Here is a 15,768-nt window from a genome sequence, read left to right as displayed (position 1 = left end):
CCCCGCCCCATTCTCCCGGCCCCGCCCCCGCCCCTCCGCAGCCCCTCCCCCGTGGGCGGGGGGCGCGTACGGGGCTGGAACTGCGGGACCGCGTGCAGCTAGCACTCCCCAAGTGCCTTGGTCCACGCTGAGCTCCCGGCCGCACTGGCAGCGGATTAGGGCCTTCGGTGGTGGGGTCGCTCCCCGGGGGAACCCTGCCTTCCTCTCCTCCTCCCTCCCCTCCTCCAATCCCTCCACTCCTGGGTCACTCGGGGATTCCAGCTGCGGGATGGGGACAGCAGCAAGGGCAGAGACCCACCCTAATCTCCACTTCACCCCGCAAATGCTGACCCCAGCAACTACCCAAAGAGCTTGAGGAGATAAAGGGAGGGAGCCCGGGAGCGGGGAGCAGGAATCCCAGTTATGGCTCAGGAGTTGTTTCTAGAGTTCCACTGTCACGTGCCTGCCCTGCTGTCGCTGGAACTGTGTGGAGGGGGAAGGAGAATGGTTTGGGGATTTTGGCAGGGCTGGGCCAGTAGGGACATCTCCGGTTGTGCTGGGCAAGTCTGGGGACAGGGCAACCCAAGGCTGAGATGCCCTCCTTCCAGGCTATCGGTATATGTTCTTCTGGTAGTTAAGCAAGACCTTGGCTTCTCTGTATTTGGAGCCCACCTGGCCACTCCCTATCCAGAGGAGCTGGAAGGTAAATGAACAAAGCGTGGGGACAAGGAAGTGGACTTTAATAAGGTGGGCCTTGTAAATGTCAGGTGTGGGCCATAGCTGGGCACCCAGGGGAAGAGGACTCGGACCATGCTGTTCACACCCTGGATGCCATGTGCTTCCTCACAAGAAGTGGCTTGGATGTGGATCAGGCATGCATGCTGGGGGAGAAGAGCTGCCTCCTTGGGGACCCCACCACCCTGGGAACGTCTGGTGCAGGATCTAGAGGGAGGCTCCCCAAGGACCAGCACTTCTGAAGTCTCTTGTCCAGCTCCTGTCTGCTGCCAGGGAGAGAGGTAGGTTACTTGGGTCTCTCCTCTCTGGGCTTTTGTTTTTCTGAGACAGGGTCTTGCTGTGTAGTTCAGGCTGGCTTTGAACTCACTATGCAGTCCAGTCTCAAACTTGTGGTGATCTCCTGCCTCAGCCTCCCGTGTCCTGGAGTTATAGGCCCTTCCTAGCTGCTTGAAACCTACTTCGCTCCACTCACTGCCCCAGAGCCACCCCTTCTCTGCAGTCCTTATGGTTGCCTTCGTGTGCCACCTAAGGTTCGCATTTCCCCTTGGCATTTGAAGTCCATCTAGGCGGCTTAGTACAGCACTGCATTCCTGCATGTCCCCATGAGCCCATGATCATTTCTACTTTGTGCCTATTAAAGCTCAACACTGTCCACTTCTTCTCCTCTAGGACCATCCCAACCCACACAGATTCTTCTCCTCTTGAAATTCCCCCAGCAAGGACTGCTAGTTCCTTTTCTGAGGCTCTTAGCGTGTCTATATCTGTAGATGGTGCACATTCATTCAGCAAACACCCACCACCCACCAGTGACCCACTGAGAAGAAAGAATGATTTCCCACCTCCTTCACTTTTTTTGGGCGGGGGAACTACTAGGGATTGGACCCAGGGCATTTGCACTGAGCTACATCCCCAGCCCTTAAAAAAAAATTTTTTTTTTTTTTGAAACAGGGTCTTACTAAATTGCTAAATTCTCAGACTGAGCTGAAACTTTCAGTCCTTTTGCCTCAGCCTCTCAGAGTGCTGGGATTACAGGTGTGTACCACCATGCTCAGCTTCCCTCCACCTTTTCTATTATCTTTGTCCAATGTCACAAACTGATCCTGCTCTTGTCTCTAACAGTACTGAGTTATCATTTTTTCCAGAATATTATGCTTTTCTTCATGCTCTCATGGCTTTTCTCCAGCAGTGAGGCCTTTACCTATCTTGGCAGGTTGGAAAACTCCTAGTCACCTTGATGACCCATCTCAAATGTCCTTTCAAGGTTGATTCCCTGCGTCTCCATGTGCTTTCTCCTTTGCTCTTGCAGTCCCTGAGTTTCTGCCATCAGTGGTGACCACACAGGTATCACTGTCAGCTCCTGGCCACCTCCTCAATGTGGAGGGCTCTGTGAGGTGGGAGCAGATGGCCAGGGGGCTGCACAGGGTGCCTGTGCTCGGGGAGAGAAGGGTCCTAGCCTGTGCTCTGCTGCTTGCAATCAACCTAGAAAGAGATAACCCAGAGCCATGCGCTTCTGGGCAGTGTGAGGAGCCTGGCACACAGGGACCCACCTGAAGTTCACGTAGTAGAAGAGGCCTGCGGTCTGGATGAGGAGGAAGAGCAGGAAGACCCCAGGCCGCAGGCACGCTGGGGTCCCTGGGCACCAGCCAGGTAGCCGGTGGCCCTTGGCTGCTGCTTTCTGAAAGGGGAGAGTCTGGAGTCCTGGCTAAGCTTGCAACCCAGGAGGGAGAGGCCCTTGAATCTGTGCCATGCGTGGGCCTCACGCATCTCCCCGGGCCTGGGGCATCATGGCTGTTATCTGGAGAGGGGATGGTGCATGGAGCTGCCTCCTCACCCCAGACTTCATGGCTGCGTGTGGGGAAAGTTGGGAAGACCTGGAGTCTGGGATCATCAGGGGCCAATGGCTTGAGATGAGAGACAGAGAAAAAGAGAGAGGGAGAGAAAGAAACAGACAGACAGAAAGATAGATAGATACAGGGTGAGAGCAAGGGAAAGAGTAGGAAAGGGATTTGGCAGCATAGGGCAGAGTGGCTCCACTGCTGCATGACGGGTGATCTCCAGCAAAGCCGCCTATTTCCTCCTGGTCACTGAGGGGGTGGACATTGAAGGGGTCCCCAGGACTTTGCTGCTTTTGAGTCTGTGGGACTCTCCAGAGACCAGAGAGGGTGGAGAGAAAAAAGATGGACCTGCGTCCTCGCATGCCTGTGTTCATACTCCAACACAGACACACACACAGATGTGCCTTCTTGCCTCATGGAAAGGAGAGCAAAGGCAGTGGGCACCTGGGCTACAGAAGTGCTGGGAGTGAGTGGCAAAGTTCAGACCCCAGGGAGGAGGCCCCATGCGCCACCTTCTCCTCTCTCACCCCTAGGCCCTGAAGGTCTTTATGCAGGAAGTTCAGGATCTGGTCCAGCTCCAGGAAGTGATGCTCAGTGCCCACAGGCAGAGAGATGACCTGGGCTTCTGAGGCCATGTGGGCAGCGACATCCCTGGTGGGGTGGACACAAGGAGGTCACTCATTCACCTTCTGCTTGCACCCAGATCATTTCCCACGATCCCTACACAGGGTTCAAATGGAGAACAGGCACCATCCTTTTAGGGGGTTGGTCTTTGCCCCAGACCTTCTCTCTGGGCCCTAAGATACCTTTAGCCCAGACAAGGATTTCCTTAAAGCTTCCTGGCTCAACCACTGGCTCCCTGGGCTCCACCTTTGACCCCCAGGAAGCAGAGTATTTGGCTTCTCTTCCTTCTCCTCTTCCCCTTTGGCATCCCAGGCTCCTAGATGTGGTGGGGAGTGGACATCCATGCAGCCAGGTGATTTCCCAAACTAGGGCTCCACAGGTACCTCCTGGGACTGCAGACTTCACTTTGGGAGGCTGGGAGACTTGTAAAGAACAGAGGGAACAAAGGGCTGCCTCCTCCAGCTGGCCTGGTCTTGGCTGTATCCCTCCAAAACCTCTATCAAACACTGGCTCCTTCCAGGAGCTGTCAACAAAGGACAGCTCAGATTTACTGACCCTGCCTGGGGTGGGAATATCTCATGGGGGCATGATGGTCTGTTCCTTTTTAAAATTCCTGTTTCTATTTTTATTAGCACATGTTTGTAGTACAATAATGATTCCATTTATTGTGGGGAGTTGGTATATGTATGTATCACAATTTTTTATTTTTGAGATGGGGGTCTCACTATGCAGTTCAAGTGGGCCTTGAACTCATGTAGCCCAGGCTGGCCTCAAACTCACAGCGATCCTCCTGCCTCAGTGTACTGAGTCCTGGGATTATGGGAGTGCGCCACCACACCGTGTATGCAGCACATTTAGATGTTGGGGTTCTCTTGAGGAGAGTTGCTTTTTCTTTTTTGGTACTGGGGCTCAAACTCAGGACCTTGGACTTGCGAGGCAGGCACTGTGCCACTGAGCTAAATCCCCAGCCGGAGGAGCATCGCTTTTGAAGTCAGACTTTTAAGACTTTAAACTCGGTTCAGTTAAATTCAATTCAACTCAGCCAACCCAATCCCCAGCCTGTCTCCCTGCCAAACTCTGTTCTAGGTGCTCAGGAAGCCAGGAAAGAAAGGACTGCAGGGCCATGGACCCTCTTTGGGTGGAGAGGCGTATTGGTGGGGGCTTCTCTTTCCTCTCCCATCCCCTCCTCCCTGTCTCTTACCTCATCTCTTGCAGGGCTTGAAGCAGAGTTCGCTGTTCACCAATCAGGGTGCTGACTTTGGCGGGGTCCTGCAGCGGGGAGGGGATAGCCTCTGGTTCAGGGTTGAAGGTCTGCTTTCTCAGGGCCGCCTTCCTTGGGGATACTGCAGCCCTCCTCCTTCCAGGGGCTTTACCAGAGTACCAGGGACCTCTTTGTTTTATTTATTTTTGGTTTTCTGAGACAGGGTCTCACTATGTAGTCTGGGCTGGCCTTGAACCCACTCTGTAGCCCAGCTGGCCTAGAACTCTCAAAGATCCTCCTGCTTCAGCCTCCTGAATGCTAGGATTACAGGCATGCACCACCACACCAGGCTCACCCTTTTCATTTTGGACACATTGAGTTTCCCTCCTCTCTGTCCGTCTGGGATCTGGAGTCCCCTCCTAATCTCAAATCCCCCTCCCCTTCCCACATTCCTGGATTTTTCAAAATCCTCCCCCTTCTAATCCCTCCCATCCTAGTCCTCTCTGTCCCCTTCTCCCTGGGTGAGAGCCAAGCTGGGGGCCAGGTCTGGTTAATACCCCATGCTTTGAGTTCCTGTCCTATCAGGTGGCCTGGAAAGGAAGCTGCCTCTCTTGGGGTGGATGGAAACTGCCAGGAGAGGTCCTGAGCCTGGAGGTGGGACCAAGAGGACTGGTCCTAGGGTATGGGTCCCTCCGTAAGCTGCTCTAGCCTAGGGACACAAGACTAAAACCTCAGCTGTCAGAGCCCAGCAAAGCCTGAGGGAGCTGCTGGCCGAATGCCCTGTCTGGGTGGGTTTAGCTCCCAGGTCCCCAGGCAGGGCATGCCTGGGGCATGATTCTCAGGGGAGGAGCCAGGATGACAGTGGAGATGAAATGAGGATTTGTGCAGCCGAGCATTAGGCAAGGCATATGCAAATCACATGTGCAGCCACATGCAAATTGGCACCTAGTCTATTTCTGTCATTTGTCTCTGGTCCAAATCCAAATATTTGTCATCACCTCTTCCCTGCCCTGCTGTGTGGGCATTTGCGTATCCAGAGATGCCCTCTCAGGCAGCCCTGCCCCACCCTGTGATCTTCAGCCTTTTATCCCTCCCCTCTTTGCCTGCCATACCTTAGAGGAAACTTGCGCCTGGCTCTGTCACTTGCTTTTGTTTTTGTTTTTTTGAGACAGGGTCTCACTATGTAGCTCAGGCTAGCCTGGATCTCAGCGATCCTCCTGCCTCAGCCTCCCCAGTCCTGGAAATATAGGCGTGCACCGCTACACCCAGCTCTTACTGTTCTTTGAGGCCCCTAGGTGGAGATACGGATGCCCACAGGCCACTCACCCATCCCGCCTCAGACCTGGCCCAGCCTGTATTCCCCAGCTGCTTCTTCCATTGCTTCTTGGCCTGGGCCAGGCGCTCAGAGAGATCCCGGAGGCTCTGCAGGATGTGGCTGTGTCTGCTCAGCATCACCTGCAGGTCAAAGGGCCTTTCCCCTGGGAAAGAGCTGGGACCAGTGGCAGCTGTACAGGGGGAACAGAAGCTATTTGGGGGAGTTCTTGGAGAGGGGCATCAGAAGGTAGAGCTTCTGCTTCAGGACCCGCCCTGGAATGTGTCTGGGTGGTGAGGTACGGACAGAACAGAAGACCTGGGCCCAGGTTCTGGTAAATACAGCTTCCTCAGGCCACCATCTCGCCCTGGGTTAAAGGGCTCCTGGTTCTAAGGACAGAGGGTCTTGTGATGCCTCTGCCCTAGGCTGCTACCTCCTTCCTGGGATCCGGATTTTGGCTGTGGACGTGTGCTCTTCCTGGTTCCCAGGGCCAACCTTGCCCGAAGCCCTTCCTGCTGCCTGGCCAGGCGGAGTTGCTCCATCTCCAGGAAGGGCCCTGGGGGAGCCTGGAGGAGGGAGATGGAAGGTTGAGGCCCCAATCCGTGGAGACCCGGAAGTGGGGAGCCCTCCCTCAAGAGCCCCTCTCCCTGACAAAGCATCCCCCAGCCAGGGAAGAGCCCTTTGCTCAGTCACCAAGCCTGAGGTTTCCAGCCACAGGAGCTCAGTCTCCACTGCTCATTGCCACCCCTTCCTCCCCACTGCAACCCCAGACCTCCTCCAAGGCTATCTCCCCCAGGCCTCCTCTGACCTCTCCTCTGTGCCCCACAGCCCCTTATGTTTGTTGACCACCAGCACTGGTCACTGTATGCTGTCCTGTCACAGCCTGGCCGTGCCAGGCTGGGAGGCCTGGGGGCAGTGCCTGGCTCCCAGCACAGCCCCGAACAAGGCAGAGGGGTCTGAGGGCACTGTGACAGGGGCTGGTGTTTGGGGATAGGAGGGTCCTGGCTGGCATCACCTCTGGACCAGGCTCACTCAGACTGAAGGTCAGGAAGGACAGGACATCATGGTCATCTGGAAGAGGGGTGGGGAAGGGAAAGTAATATCCTCCCACCCAGCACCCTGACCACTCAGCCTTTGTCCCTAGGCTCTGGGTGACTTGGAGCAGCTCTCTGATCTTTGTCTTCCTCAGGTCCTAGGAGGGTGTGGGGACAGACAAGCAGATGTGTGGCTTCCAGGGTTGAAAACACCTTTGACCAGAGGTGACCCCGGGGCAAGTGGGAAAACTGAACCATCACAAGACATAGTGGGCTGGAGCCACAGGAGCAGACCAAGGGACTCTCCAGCTGCTACAGGAAGCACCAACATGCAGTGGCCACTTCCCCCGCATGGCTCTGACCATATCACTTTCCTCCTCAGGAAACTTCCCTAAGGCAGGAGGGTTCCAAGTTTGAGCCCACCCTGAGCAACTTGGTGACTCAGTGAGATTGTCTCAAAATAAGAAAATTTTAAAAAGGGGCAAGGATGTAGCTCAGTGTGAAGACCCTGGTTCAATCTCCAATACTTGAAAAAAGAAAAAGAAAGAAAGAAGAAAGAAAAGAGAGAAAAAGAAAAGAAAAAGAATCCTTCCATGGCTTCCCAGTGCCCAGAGCCTACAGACCAAAGTCCCAACGCTCAAAGATTCCTACTTTCCAGGGCCCTCAGAGGCTCTCCATACACCACATTCCTCTGCTCCATGTCCCTAAATGTCCCTCGTGCTTTGTCCCTTTCATCTGCCCCAGTATCTAGTGAGGTGCACTTACAGGGACAGTTGGGATGCAAACTGCTCATGTTTTGTCCCATGTGAGACCTGCAGTAACCCTCCTGTTAGTAACAGAGGCCACTGGAAGGCAGGTGACCAGCCTAGGTCATGTGGCGAGGAGGTGGTTGCCCCACTCAGGGTCTGCAAAGATCTGCTAAGGGCTTGTCACGAACACCGCCCCTCTGCTCTCACCTCCCCTTGTACCTCACCTGCCAGTGTGCTGGTAGCTGCTGAGATCCCAAAGGAACCTCCGGGGGCCAAAAGCAGGGGTCCCACATCGACACAGACCTCTTCTGGATCACTAGGGGTAAGGCCGCTGCTCAGTGATACCTAAGGAGCATGGAGGCGCTGTGTCTCATCCTCTGAAGGAGGGCAGACAGCCACAGGGCTTGGGACCAGAGTAATGTGGAGGTGACCTGCGTCCTGGGCTCATGTGAGCCTCCTGTGCAAATGCCCTGTGGGTGTGGATTCTGGGTGCTGCCTGAATGTGCCACTGACCCCATGGGTGTGAGGACTCATGTGTGCCCAGGAACCCCTTGTGATATCCCAGACTTGAGCTGGGGCATGGGCACCCTCAGGCAGCACCTCTGTAGCCTGGAGCTCATGACCTGCACTCTCCAGCAGAGGCCCCAGAAAAGGAAGAGGACTCACTCGCAGCCTCTGTCGCCAGTAGGTGATCCGTGCTCTGAACGGATATGGCTGATTCCGGAAGTCCCGATGACAGGAGCCCAGCACCCGGATGCCTCTATTCCTGTGGGCACTTGGAGTCCAGCCAGGCCACAGAGTACCTCAGGCCTGGCCATGCGGGGCAGTTCCAGAAGCTACTCTGCCACCCCCTCGCCCCTGGGTGACCTGGGATGGGACAAGTCCGTATTGTCTAGCTTGAGTCTTTCTTGCTGGCATCTGCCTCATGCACAGAAGAAAGAAGAGGAGAGCCAGCTCTGCCTAGAGTTGACTTGGGAAGGGGCCAGGGGCCTCCATACGGATGTCACCAGAGTCAGAGGTCTGGGGCAACCATGGGGTCTGACTTCTGTGCCCCTAACCCACCACAATATCTCACTGTCCCTTCCTCCTCTCTTTTCCTTCAGCTCCAACTGCCCCCACGCTTCTGAGGAGCATGGGACAGGTCCCAGCAGCCCAGGACGGTATGAGCAGCCCACAATCTCTGGGGAGTTAGGAGCAGAGCATTGGGCCCCAGGTTTCTCTGGGCACACGGGTGCTGCTGGCAGCTCATACAGAACACCTGTCACTGCCACTACGGCAGCACAGGGCACCAGGGCGTGCACACTAACTGTTCGACCTTGGGCGAGTTACACCACCTTTGCAAAGCCTGGTGTCTTGTCTTTAAAACAAGGGGATAATTGCAAGTAGCTCATAACCATATTACCAGGGTTCATGAGACGGTGAGTGTCAAGCACACAGGCACCGGGCCAAGGACAGTAAGCTCAGCTCCACAAATGTGTGCAATTATTCTAATTGTTATGAGAGGAGGCTGTTTGCTGAGAGACACTGACAAACTGGCCCAGTCACCAGGAGGCCACGTCACCCGGAGAAAGGGAAGGAGTAGCCAGCAGGGCAGGGTGGGGACCTTCACAGGCAAGTCTGGGCTCGGATGCCAGCTCTGCCCATGGCTGTGTGACCTCAGCAAATCGCCTCACTTCTCTGGGCTTGGCATCCTCACCGGATTGTGAAAATTCACTGGGGCTGTCCCCGAAGAAGAGGACAGGACTCTGGGGGCTGGGTTGGGAGCCAGTAGGTAGAGGCCTAGGAGGCCAATGAGGTGGCCGCTGGAGGAGGTGGCCCGGGGGAAGTGTGACTGATGCTGCATGAGCCACTCCCCACAGGCTCTTACCCAAGGTGCTCCTGGGAGCTGTGGCCGGCACCAGCCAGCACATGGATGGCAGGGCTGTTCTGCAGGAAGGTGACATCAGCTTCAGCCAGGGCACAAGGAAGAGACCAGGAGGAAGTGCGAGAGGGGAGCGTGGGAGGGGACTGCTCCTCACCTGGGTGTCCTGGGCTGAAGAGTTGAAGAAGATCCCCACACCGTCCCTCGAGGCCAGCTGCCTGGGTACAGAGCCGATGAGCCCCCTGTCCTGGGTGTACCACATGACCTGCAGGGCCCCAGCCCCTGAGCTCAGGGGTCTCCGAGGATGCTGGAACCCTGGGCTCATCACTCTTACCAGGCCTGGGTGGGGGCCACTCACCATGCCCTGCATGCCCCGGTGGCCTGGCCCGGTCACCCGAATCTGCATTTCCACCTCCCAGGCCGGGAAGAGGACCAAAGCTCTGCTCCACACAGCACCACTGCGGTTCCTCAGGGATGGAGCCAGCCGCACCTCCTCCAGGCCTGGGATGGCATCTATGGAGCAGGCAGCTGAGACACTGTGCCCACTCCACCCTCAAGCCCTGTTCCTCTGTCACATCAGCCATAGCCAGGTCCCAGGAGGAGGCCACACCAAGACCTGTGGTTAAGGGGCTGAAGAACACCTATAATCCCAGCACTCTGGGAGGCTAAGGCAGGAGTTTTATATGTTCAAACCCAGCCTGGGTGACTTAGTGACTTAGTGAGACCCTGTCTTAAAATAAAAAATAAAAAGGGATGGGGATGTAGCTCATTGCAAAGGCCTTGGGTTCAATCCCCAGTACTGCAAAAAAAATTTTTTTAAAGTGTGGTTGTGGTGGTGGTGGCTGGTCAGATGCAGGAGTGGCCAGGAGAAGTGGGAACCAGGACCCACACAGCTGGAGGGGGTTTCGGGGGTCTGAGGGCAGCAAATGCTGTTCTGCCTGATTCTTAACTTAGCCTCACCACAGGCTTTTACCTTTTAGAGATGGGGAAACTGAGGCTCAGAAATGTTAAGGAAATATACATGGATCGGAATTCAGTTTTATGGCTCCAAAGTGCAGGCTTTTCTACCCTGAGGGAGACTGAGGACTTAGGAGGGCAAAGGAGGCACTTGTGACCCCAAACACAGAGGACACCTTGCAACTCCACAGTCATGGAGGCTCAGGACTGCAGCAGGGGGAGCTAGATGAGGGAACAGAGGTGGGCCTGGCCTGCAGGGCAGTCTGGTGAGGCAAGGGTGCAGGGGAGTGGGGTGGACAGGAAGGGGTGCTGTGTGATAGCTGGGAGGAGGAGGGGGAGAAACTGAGGCCAGCCTGGCAGGAGCTGGGGGACAGGAATCAGGGGCCCCCTCCAACCTGTCTCCCCTGCCAGCCTGGAACCTGGTTGAGGGCCTGTCCACTGCTGCTGCGAGTGGCCACCCAGCCCCTGTTAATGGCTGGGGGCCTCACCATGACTTTGGGCTCCTGAAGCCCAGCTGAGCCCTGGGACTCGGGCTGGACCCAGACAGTCATGGTGTTGGGACTCAAAGGGGAGGAATGGGTGAATAGTGAATGAATCAGTAGGGCATCTCCCCAACATGGTCTGTGACTCCCCAGGCCTGGCAGGCCCAGAGCAGTGAGTGTTGTCCTAACCCTGCCACCCTGACCCCGAGGCAGGGCCTACTCCTTTGTCTCCTTCCTGTGCCCCTGTGAAAGAGGGCTTGAAGGAAGGCCCAGCTGACAGGGCTTATCATCTTCACGGGCCTCAGTCAGGAATGATTCCATTTCTTGGAATTTACATTTTATAGAAATACACAGCTGGGCCAAGGATGTAGCTCAGTGGCGCTCCGCCTGCCTTCCAAGTGCAAGGTCCTGAGTTCAATCCCCGGTACTGAAAAAAAAAACCACAGCTGATCTGCTTTCTCTCTTTGCCTGCTAGGAGGCTCTGAGCAAAATCCATGGCTGGGCAGACTTCCCAGTATACATTTTGGAAACAAGCCATGTTCTTGAACTTGTATCAAGCCCTGCTCTAAAGCCCCTGTCTTCTTGCTTACTATTTTTTTTTTTTTTTGTTACCAGGGATCAAACTCGGAACCTTGTGCTTGTGAGGCAGGTGCTGGAACCACTGAGCTAAATCCCCAGCCCATTCTTGCTTACTCTTAATTCAGCTCCTCTGTGTTGTAGCCTTCTAGTAAATCATTACTACCCTTTCTGAGAACAAGATTCGGTGAAAGACAGACTCCTTTTAGTCGGGTCTGGAAATCCCACTGCAGACCTGTGGGCTAAGAAGCTCTCATGCCTGTTCCCCTGTGCCTGAGCACACTCCGAGGATGCATCGTTTCTGTGTTTAGAACACCCGTGTGTGTGAGTGAGTGTGTTCACAGATCCAAGAGGCAGAGGAGGAGAAGGAGGTTCAAGGAGAGGCAAAGGAGGACAGAGCAGTCCCGAGGCAGAGGAGGGGCAGAGAGGAGAAACTGAGGCCAGTGGGGGATCAAGAGACAAGCCTGGGAGAGGTCCTAGGCCCTCGAACCTGGCAGAACCTGGGCCAGGCAGATCCCCTTCCCTCCCAGTCACAGCCCTCAGGGGCTCCCAGCCTCGCCGGTCCCCTCCTCTGTGCTCACCTCCATGATGGCTCCAGAAGGGTATTCCAGCCCCCGGCCATGCCAGCCTTGGGCCTTTGAAGCTGAGCTTGTACTCAAACCTGCGCCGAGGAAGAGGGGGGCTCTCCTCAGCACTGTAGGGTGCCAGGAGCAGGAGGAAGGGTAGGCAGAGCAGGATAGTAGGACCTTGGCCCCCCACCATGGTGGAACAGAAGGAACTGACATCCGGGTGCCAGGGTAATTGGAGTTGGGAGGCCGGGGAGGAGGGGTCCTGGGCCTGGGCCAGGCAGGAGGATCTGGGCACCACCAGCACCTGGCTTTTGGCGCTGACCTGTCCCTCCCTCCTCAATGCAGACATCCTGTTCCTCCTGGGCTGATCTCAAGCCCCACCCTCCCCTGCCAGCTGAGTTGCTGCCCCTGCTCCTGGGCTCCAGCAGCTGGTGGCAGGTTTGGGTACCTGGAGCACCCAGGGAAGGCCATCTGCAGAGCCCTGGCTCCTCCTCCCTGCCAGGGGTAGGGATGGTCTGCCTCCTGCCTCTGTGCTCCACACAATGTCCTGACTCTGGCCACCCATCCACCCACCACTTCTTCCTCTCCTCTTTGCCTCTCCCCACCTTCTCTCCGCTTTCCTGAAAGCAAGCTTGTCCTTCCCAGCACCTTGGTGTGCTCACCAATAAATCACATGAACAAGGGAGGGAGGCTTACACGGCAGAGCAAATAAACGCACTTTATACACTTCATGTGGAGCCTAATTTTAACCCGCCAACTGGAAAAAAAATAAGATAATTGGGGAAATTTGAATAATGCATATTTGGTTATATTAAGAAATTATCACGCTGAGCATGGTGGCTGCAGCACTCGGGAGGCTGAGGCCAGAAGATTGCCACATGTTTGAGGCCACCCTGGGCTACATAGTGAGACCCTGACTCAAAAAACAGCAACAAAAAATTATCTTTAAATGTTTTAAGGTTAATGTGGTACTATGATTGTGCAAGTCTTGTCTTTTAGAGAAACATACTAAAGTTTTATCAATGAATTCAGATAATGTCTGGGATTTGCTCCAATATTCCAGGGCCTGGGGACAGCAGGAGGTGGAAGCAGCAAGGAGGCGGGAATTTGGAGTTGGTAACTGCTGATGTAGGGTTCAGTACACCCTTCTTTTCGTCCTTTATTTGGACCTCACCACCTCTGTCAGGATGCCCTCCCTCTGCCCTGTCTGCCCTCTGTGTCTGAGAAGCTACTTGAGTCTCCTGTTGCTTCTGTCTCACTGGCTGGGTGGCACCCACTGGATTCCTGGGCCCCAGGGCGAGAGTTCTGGAAGGGTCTCCTGTGCCTCCATGAGCTCCACAGGAACAGGGGTGACTGTCCTCAGGGACAAAGACTCAGCAGCCGGAAATGGAAATGGTGGGGATGGAAGGTTGGGGGCCAGGGGAGGGGCCAGGGAGGGGCCCATGTCTGCAGCTGGACCCTCTATTCTCCTCCACACAGGCTCTGTGGAGGTTGCTGGACTCTGGTTGGCTTGGAGCAGCTGATTAGAGTTGATAAAGGGCCCACACAATGGAGCCAGGTTGAAGCCTGGAACTGGCCATGGCTGAGTCAGTGCCATAGACCAGAGCTCCCACTGCACTCCCTGCCCTGGATTTGGACTGTCCTTTTCCCATCCCAACTCCCCCCAAGGAAGGCCCCACTGTCCTTCACTTTCATCCCCTCCTCTCAGTTCTTTGATGTGACCTGAAGGTCACGTCCTTCTTGTTGGTGGCCAGAGTTGCCCAAGCCTGTTTTACATATATCTGCCACATCCTCCTCCTCTGCTTCTTGTCACAACTCCATTACTCAAAAAGCTGTTGAACTCGGACTGTTCCCTCTTCTCTAGCCACTGCAGTTTTGAAGGTCCCTACCAAACCCAGGTCCTCAGGGATCTCCTTGCCAGGCATGTGGCACCCATCTGTAAGCCCTGCAGTCTGGGAGGATGAGGCAGGAGGATCTAAGTTACCCAGGCTGGGTAACTTAATGATTTAGCAAGAATTTGTTTCAAAAAACAAAGAGCTGGAGATGTAGCTTATTGTGGATTTCAATACCCAATACCATAAAAAGCAAAAACAAGACCTCCTTGAGGTTAAAGTCAGTGGGGGGAGGCAGGAACCCTGGCCCCTTCTGGTCCCTCCATGGCCTCCTATTCTCAGCCACTCCCTCTGGCAGTGGGCGTGGTCACCTCCTCCACCTGGTCTTCCATGATGGGAGCTCCTCACCTACTAGGCCCTGGGCTCTTCCTTCTGTGACCTTGCCCTTGCCTATAGCTACCTGTTCTGATGCTCCAGGTTCCTCCTCCAGTGTCTGGAGTCCCACAACTCAACCTAGAATGCTCAGCAGCTTCAGAGGCTCTTCCAGCAATACGAGCCCCACCACCCACCCTCCCCGCATCCATCCATCTGTCCATCTGTAGTCAGGTGTGGCTATGGCTCCTCTCTCTCCATCACCCTCATATTCAATCCACTGGTTTTGGTTGAGACAGGGTCTCACTAAATTGCCCAGGCTGTCCTCACTTATGATCCTCCTGCCTCAGCCTCCTAAGTGCTGGGGTTACACAGTGGCACATGCCAGGCTTCATCTTACCCGACATCTCTCTGCAGCCCATCTGTCTCCCATCATGTCTTTACTCCACCTTCTTCAGACCTCACCTACCAGGATGACTTTTTTTTTTTTGGATACTGGGGATCAAACTTGGGTCCTTGCGCTTGCAAGGCAGGAGCCGGAACCACTGAGCTAAATCCCCAGCCCTACCAGGATGACTTGTATCGACCATGTCACTCACCTAAGAGGAACCTGTCACCTGCTTTCTATGGCCCTTGGCTTGGTAAAAGCCACTCCCTGGCCACAGGCTCAGCTTTCCAACCCATTTCATCCCTCAGCCCTGCCCCCCTTTTGGTGGTGCGGAGAATTGAACCTAGGGCCTTGTGCATGCTAGGCAAGCACTCTGCCACCAAGCTTCACCCTAGCTTTCATCAGCAGCGTCACCCATCTTCTTAGGTGGAACCCTCCACCCCTTCTCAGCGCTGCTAATGCCAACCCTGCTCTGGCTCCCTCCCTCCCTCAGTTCTGCTGCCTCCCTATGTGGGGTCAGGAGTCCAGAGGAAGCACTGGTGAGCTTAGATATCTGATGTTGTCCCAGCTGTGAACGCCACAGGGTCTGTCCTGCTTACTGCTCAACCTCAGCCCTATCATGCACCAGGTGTTCAGATATCTGCTGCAGAATAAGTGAATTAGCCCAGCAGTGTGCACGAGGCCCAGGAAGAAGGGGAAGGCTGCTGCCCTGGGCCTGGAACCGTGGTGGTTGGACATAGGCACACATCCAGTCTGAGCTCCCCGAGTTTCTGGTCCTGCTGGCTGGGACAGGAGGTTCAGTGCTGTCTCAGGGAAGCCAGTGCCCTCTCCTTCCGAGGCTCTGCTGCCCCTGGGCAACCTTCATTCCCATCTGTCCGCCCTAGGGGTGAGAAGGGGAGGTGCCTGGATACAGGGGCTGGAGCCCCAACCCCTGCAGCGTCCAGACAGGCCCAGGCGCAGTGCACTGACGACAGACCAGAGCTGCTCCATGAAGGGTGAAATGAGGAACCAGGCCCTTCTCCCTGGCTCTCCATGGCTGGCATCTTTGGAGACCAGTTCAAGACTGTCCCCAGTCTTGTCTGGTCAGCACCCCACCTTGGGTCCAGCCCTCATGTGCTGAAGTCATGAGTCACGCAGTAGAAGGGACAGCCAGAACCTGGGCGGTATCCTACGCCAGCCAGGCCCTGGTGGCATTGGGGAGGGCGGGCAGTGAGCACTCCCCACAGGTAGACACAGGACAGTCGCTCGTGCAGCTGACACAA

General features: G+C 55.5%; 1 protein-coding gene across 2 annotated transcripts; it reads right to left on the bottom strand.

Moving 5' to 3' along the window:
* Nucleotides 1-11: 11 nt before the first annotated feature.
* On the bottom strand, nt 12-15,688 carry Lman1l (lectin, mannose binding 1 like). Of its 2 annotated transcripts, XM_087210228.1 has the most exons (12): nt 11,927-15,688; nt 9,488-9,843; nt 9,337-9,395; nt 8,136-8,235; nt 7,694-7,814; nt 6,702-6,757; nt 6,120-6,252; nt 5,701-5,852; nt 4,375-4,442; nt 3,077-3,200; nt 2,262-2,389; nt 12-980 (listed from the first exon to the last, which is right to left on the bottom strand). In XM_087210228.1, the coding sequence occupies exons 1-12, from the start codon at nt 12,261-12,263 to the stop codon at nt 848-850; spliced, it is 1,767 nt and encodes a 588-aa protein (XP_087066354.1). In that variant the 5' UTR covers nt 12,264-15,688; the 3' UTR covers nt 12-847. The 2 variants fall into 2 exon arrangements, 1 of the variants encoding a protein (XP_087066354.1); XR_015450930.1 differs by lacking the exons at nt 12-980; nt 2,262-2,389; nt 5,701-5,852; ... (5 more) ...; nt 9,488-9,843; nt 11,927-15,688 and adding an exon at nt 4,932-5,140 and having other exon boundaries at nt 3,140-3,200.
* Between the last annotated feature and the right edge of the window lie 80 nt (nt 15,689-15,768).

This window comes from Heterocephalus glaber, unplaced genomic scaffold, assembly GCF_053883595.1.
Source record: "Heterocephalus glaber isolate CG9 unplaced genomic scaffold, H.glaber_assembly_v1.0 deba00001140, whole genome shotgun sequence".
NCBI classification, from domain to species: domain Eukaryota; kingdom Metazoa; phylum Chordata; class Mammalia; order Rodentia; family Bathyergidae; genus Heterocephalus; species Heterocephalus glaber.
This window is presented reverse-complemented; position numbering and strand designations above follow the sequence as displayed.

What these genes read in the sequence shown, in the direction of transcription:
- Lman1l (XM_087210228.1), bottom strand. Translation starts at nt 12,263, where the DNA reads ATGTCTGCATTGAGGAGGGAGGGACAGGTCAGCGCCAAAAGCCAGGTG. An exon ending in CTTCTGGAGCCATCATGGAG is followed by an intron (nt 9,844 to 11,926) that starts GTGAGCACAGAG and finishes CCTGCTCCATAG; the next exon opens with ATGCCATCCCAGGCCTGGAG. An exon ending in ACTGGCGACAGAGGCTGCGA is followed by an intron (nt 7,815 to 8,135) that starts GTGAGTCCTCTT and finishes CATGCTCCTTAG; the next exon opens with GTATCACTGAGCAGCGGCCT.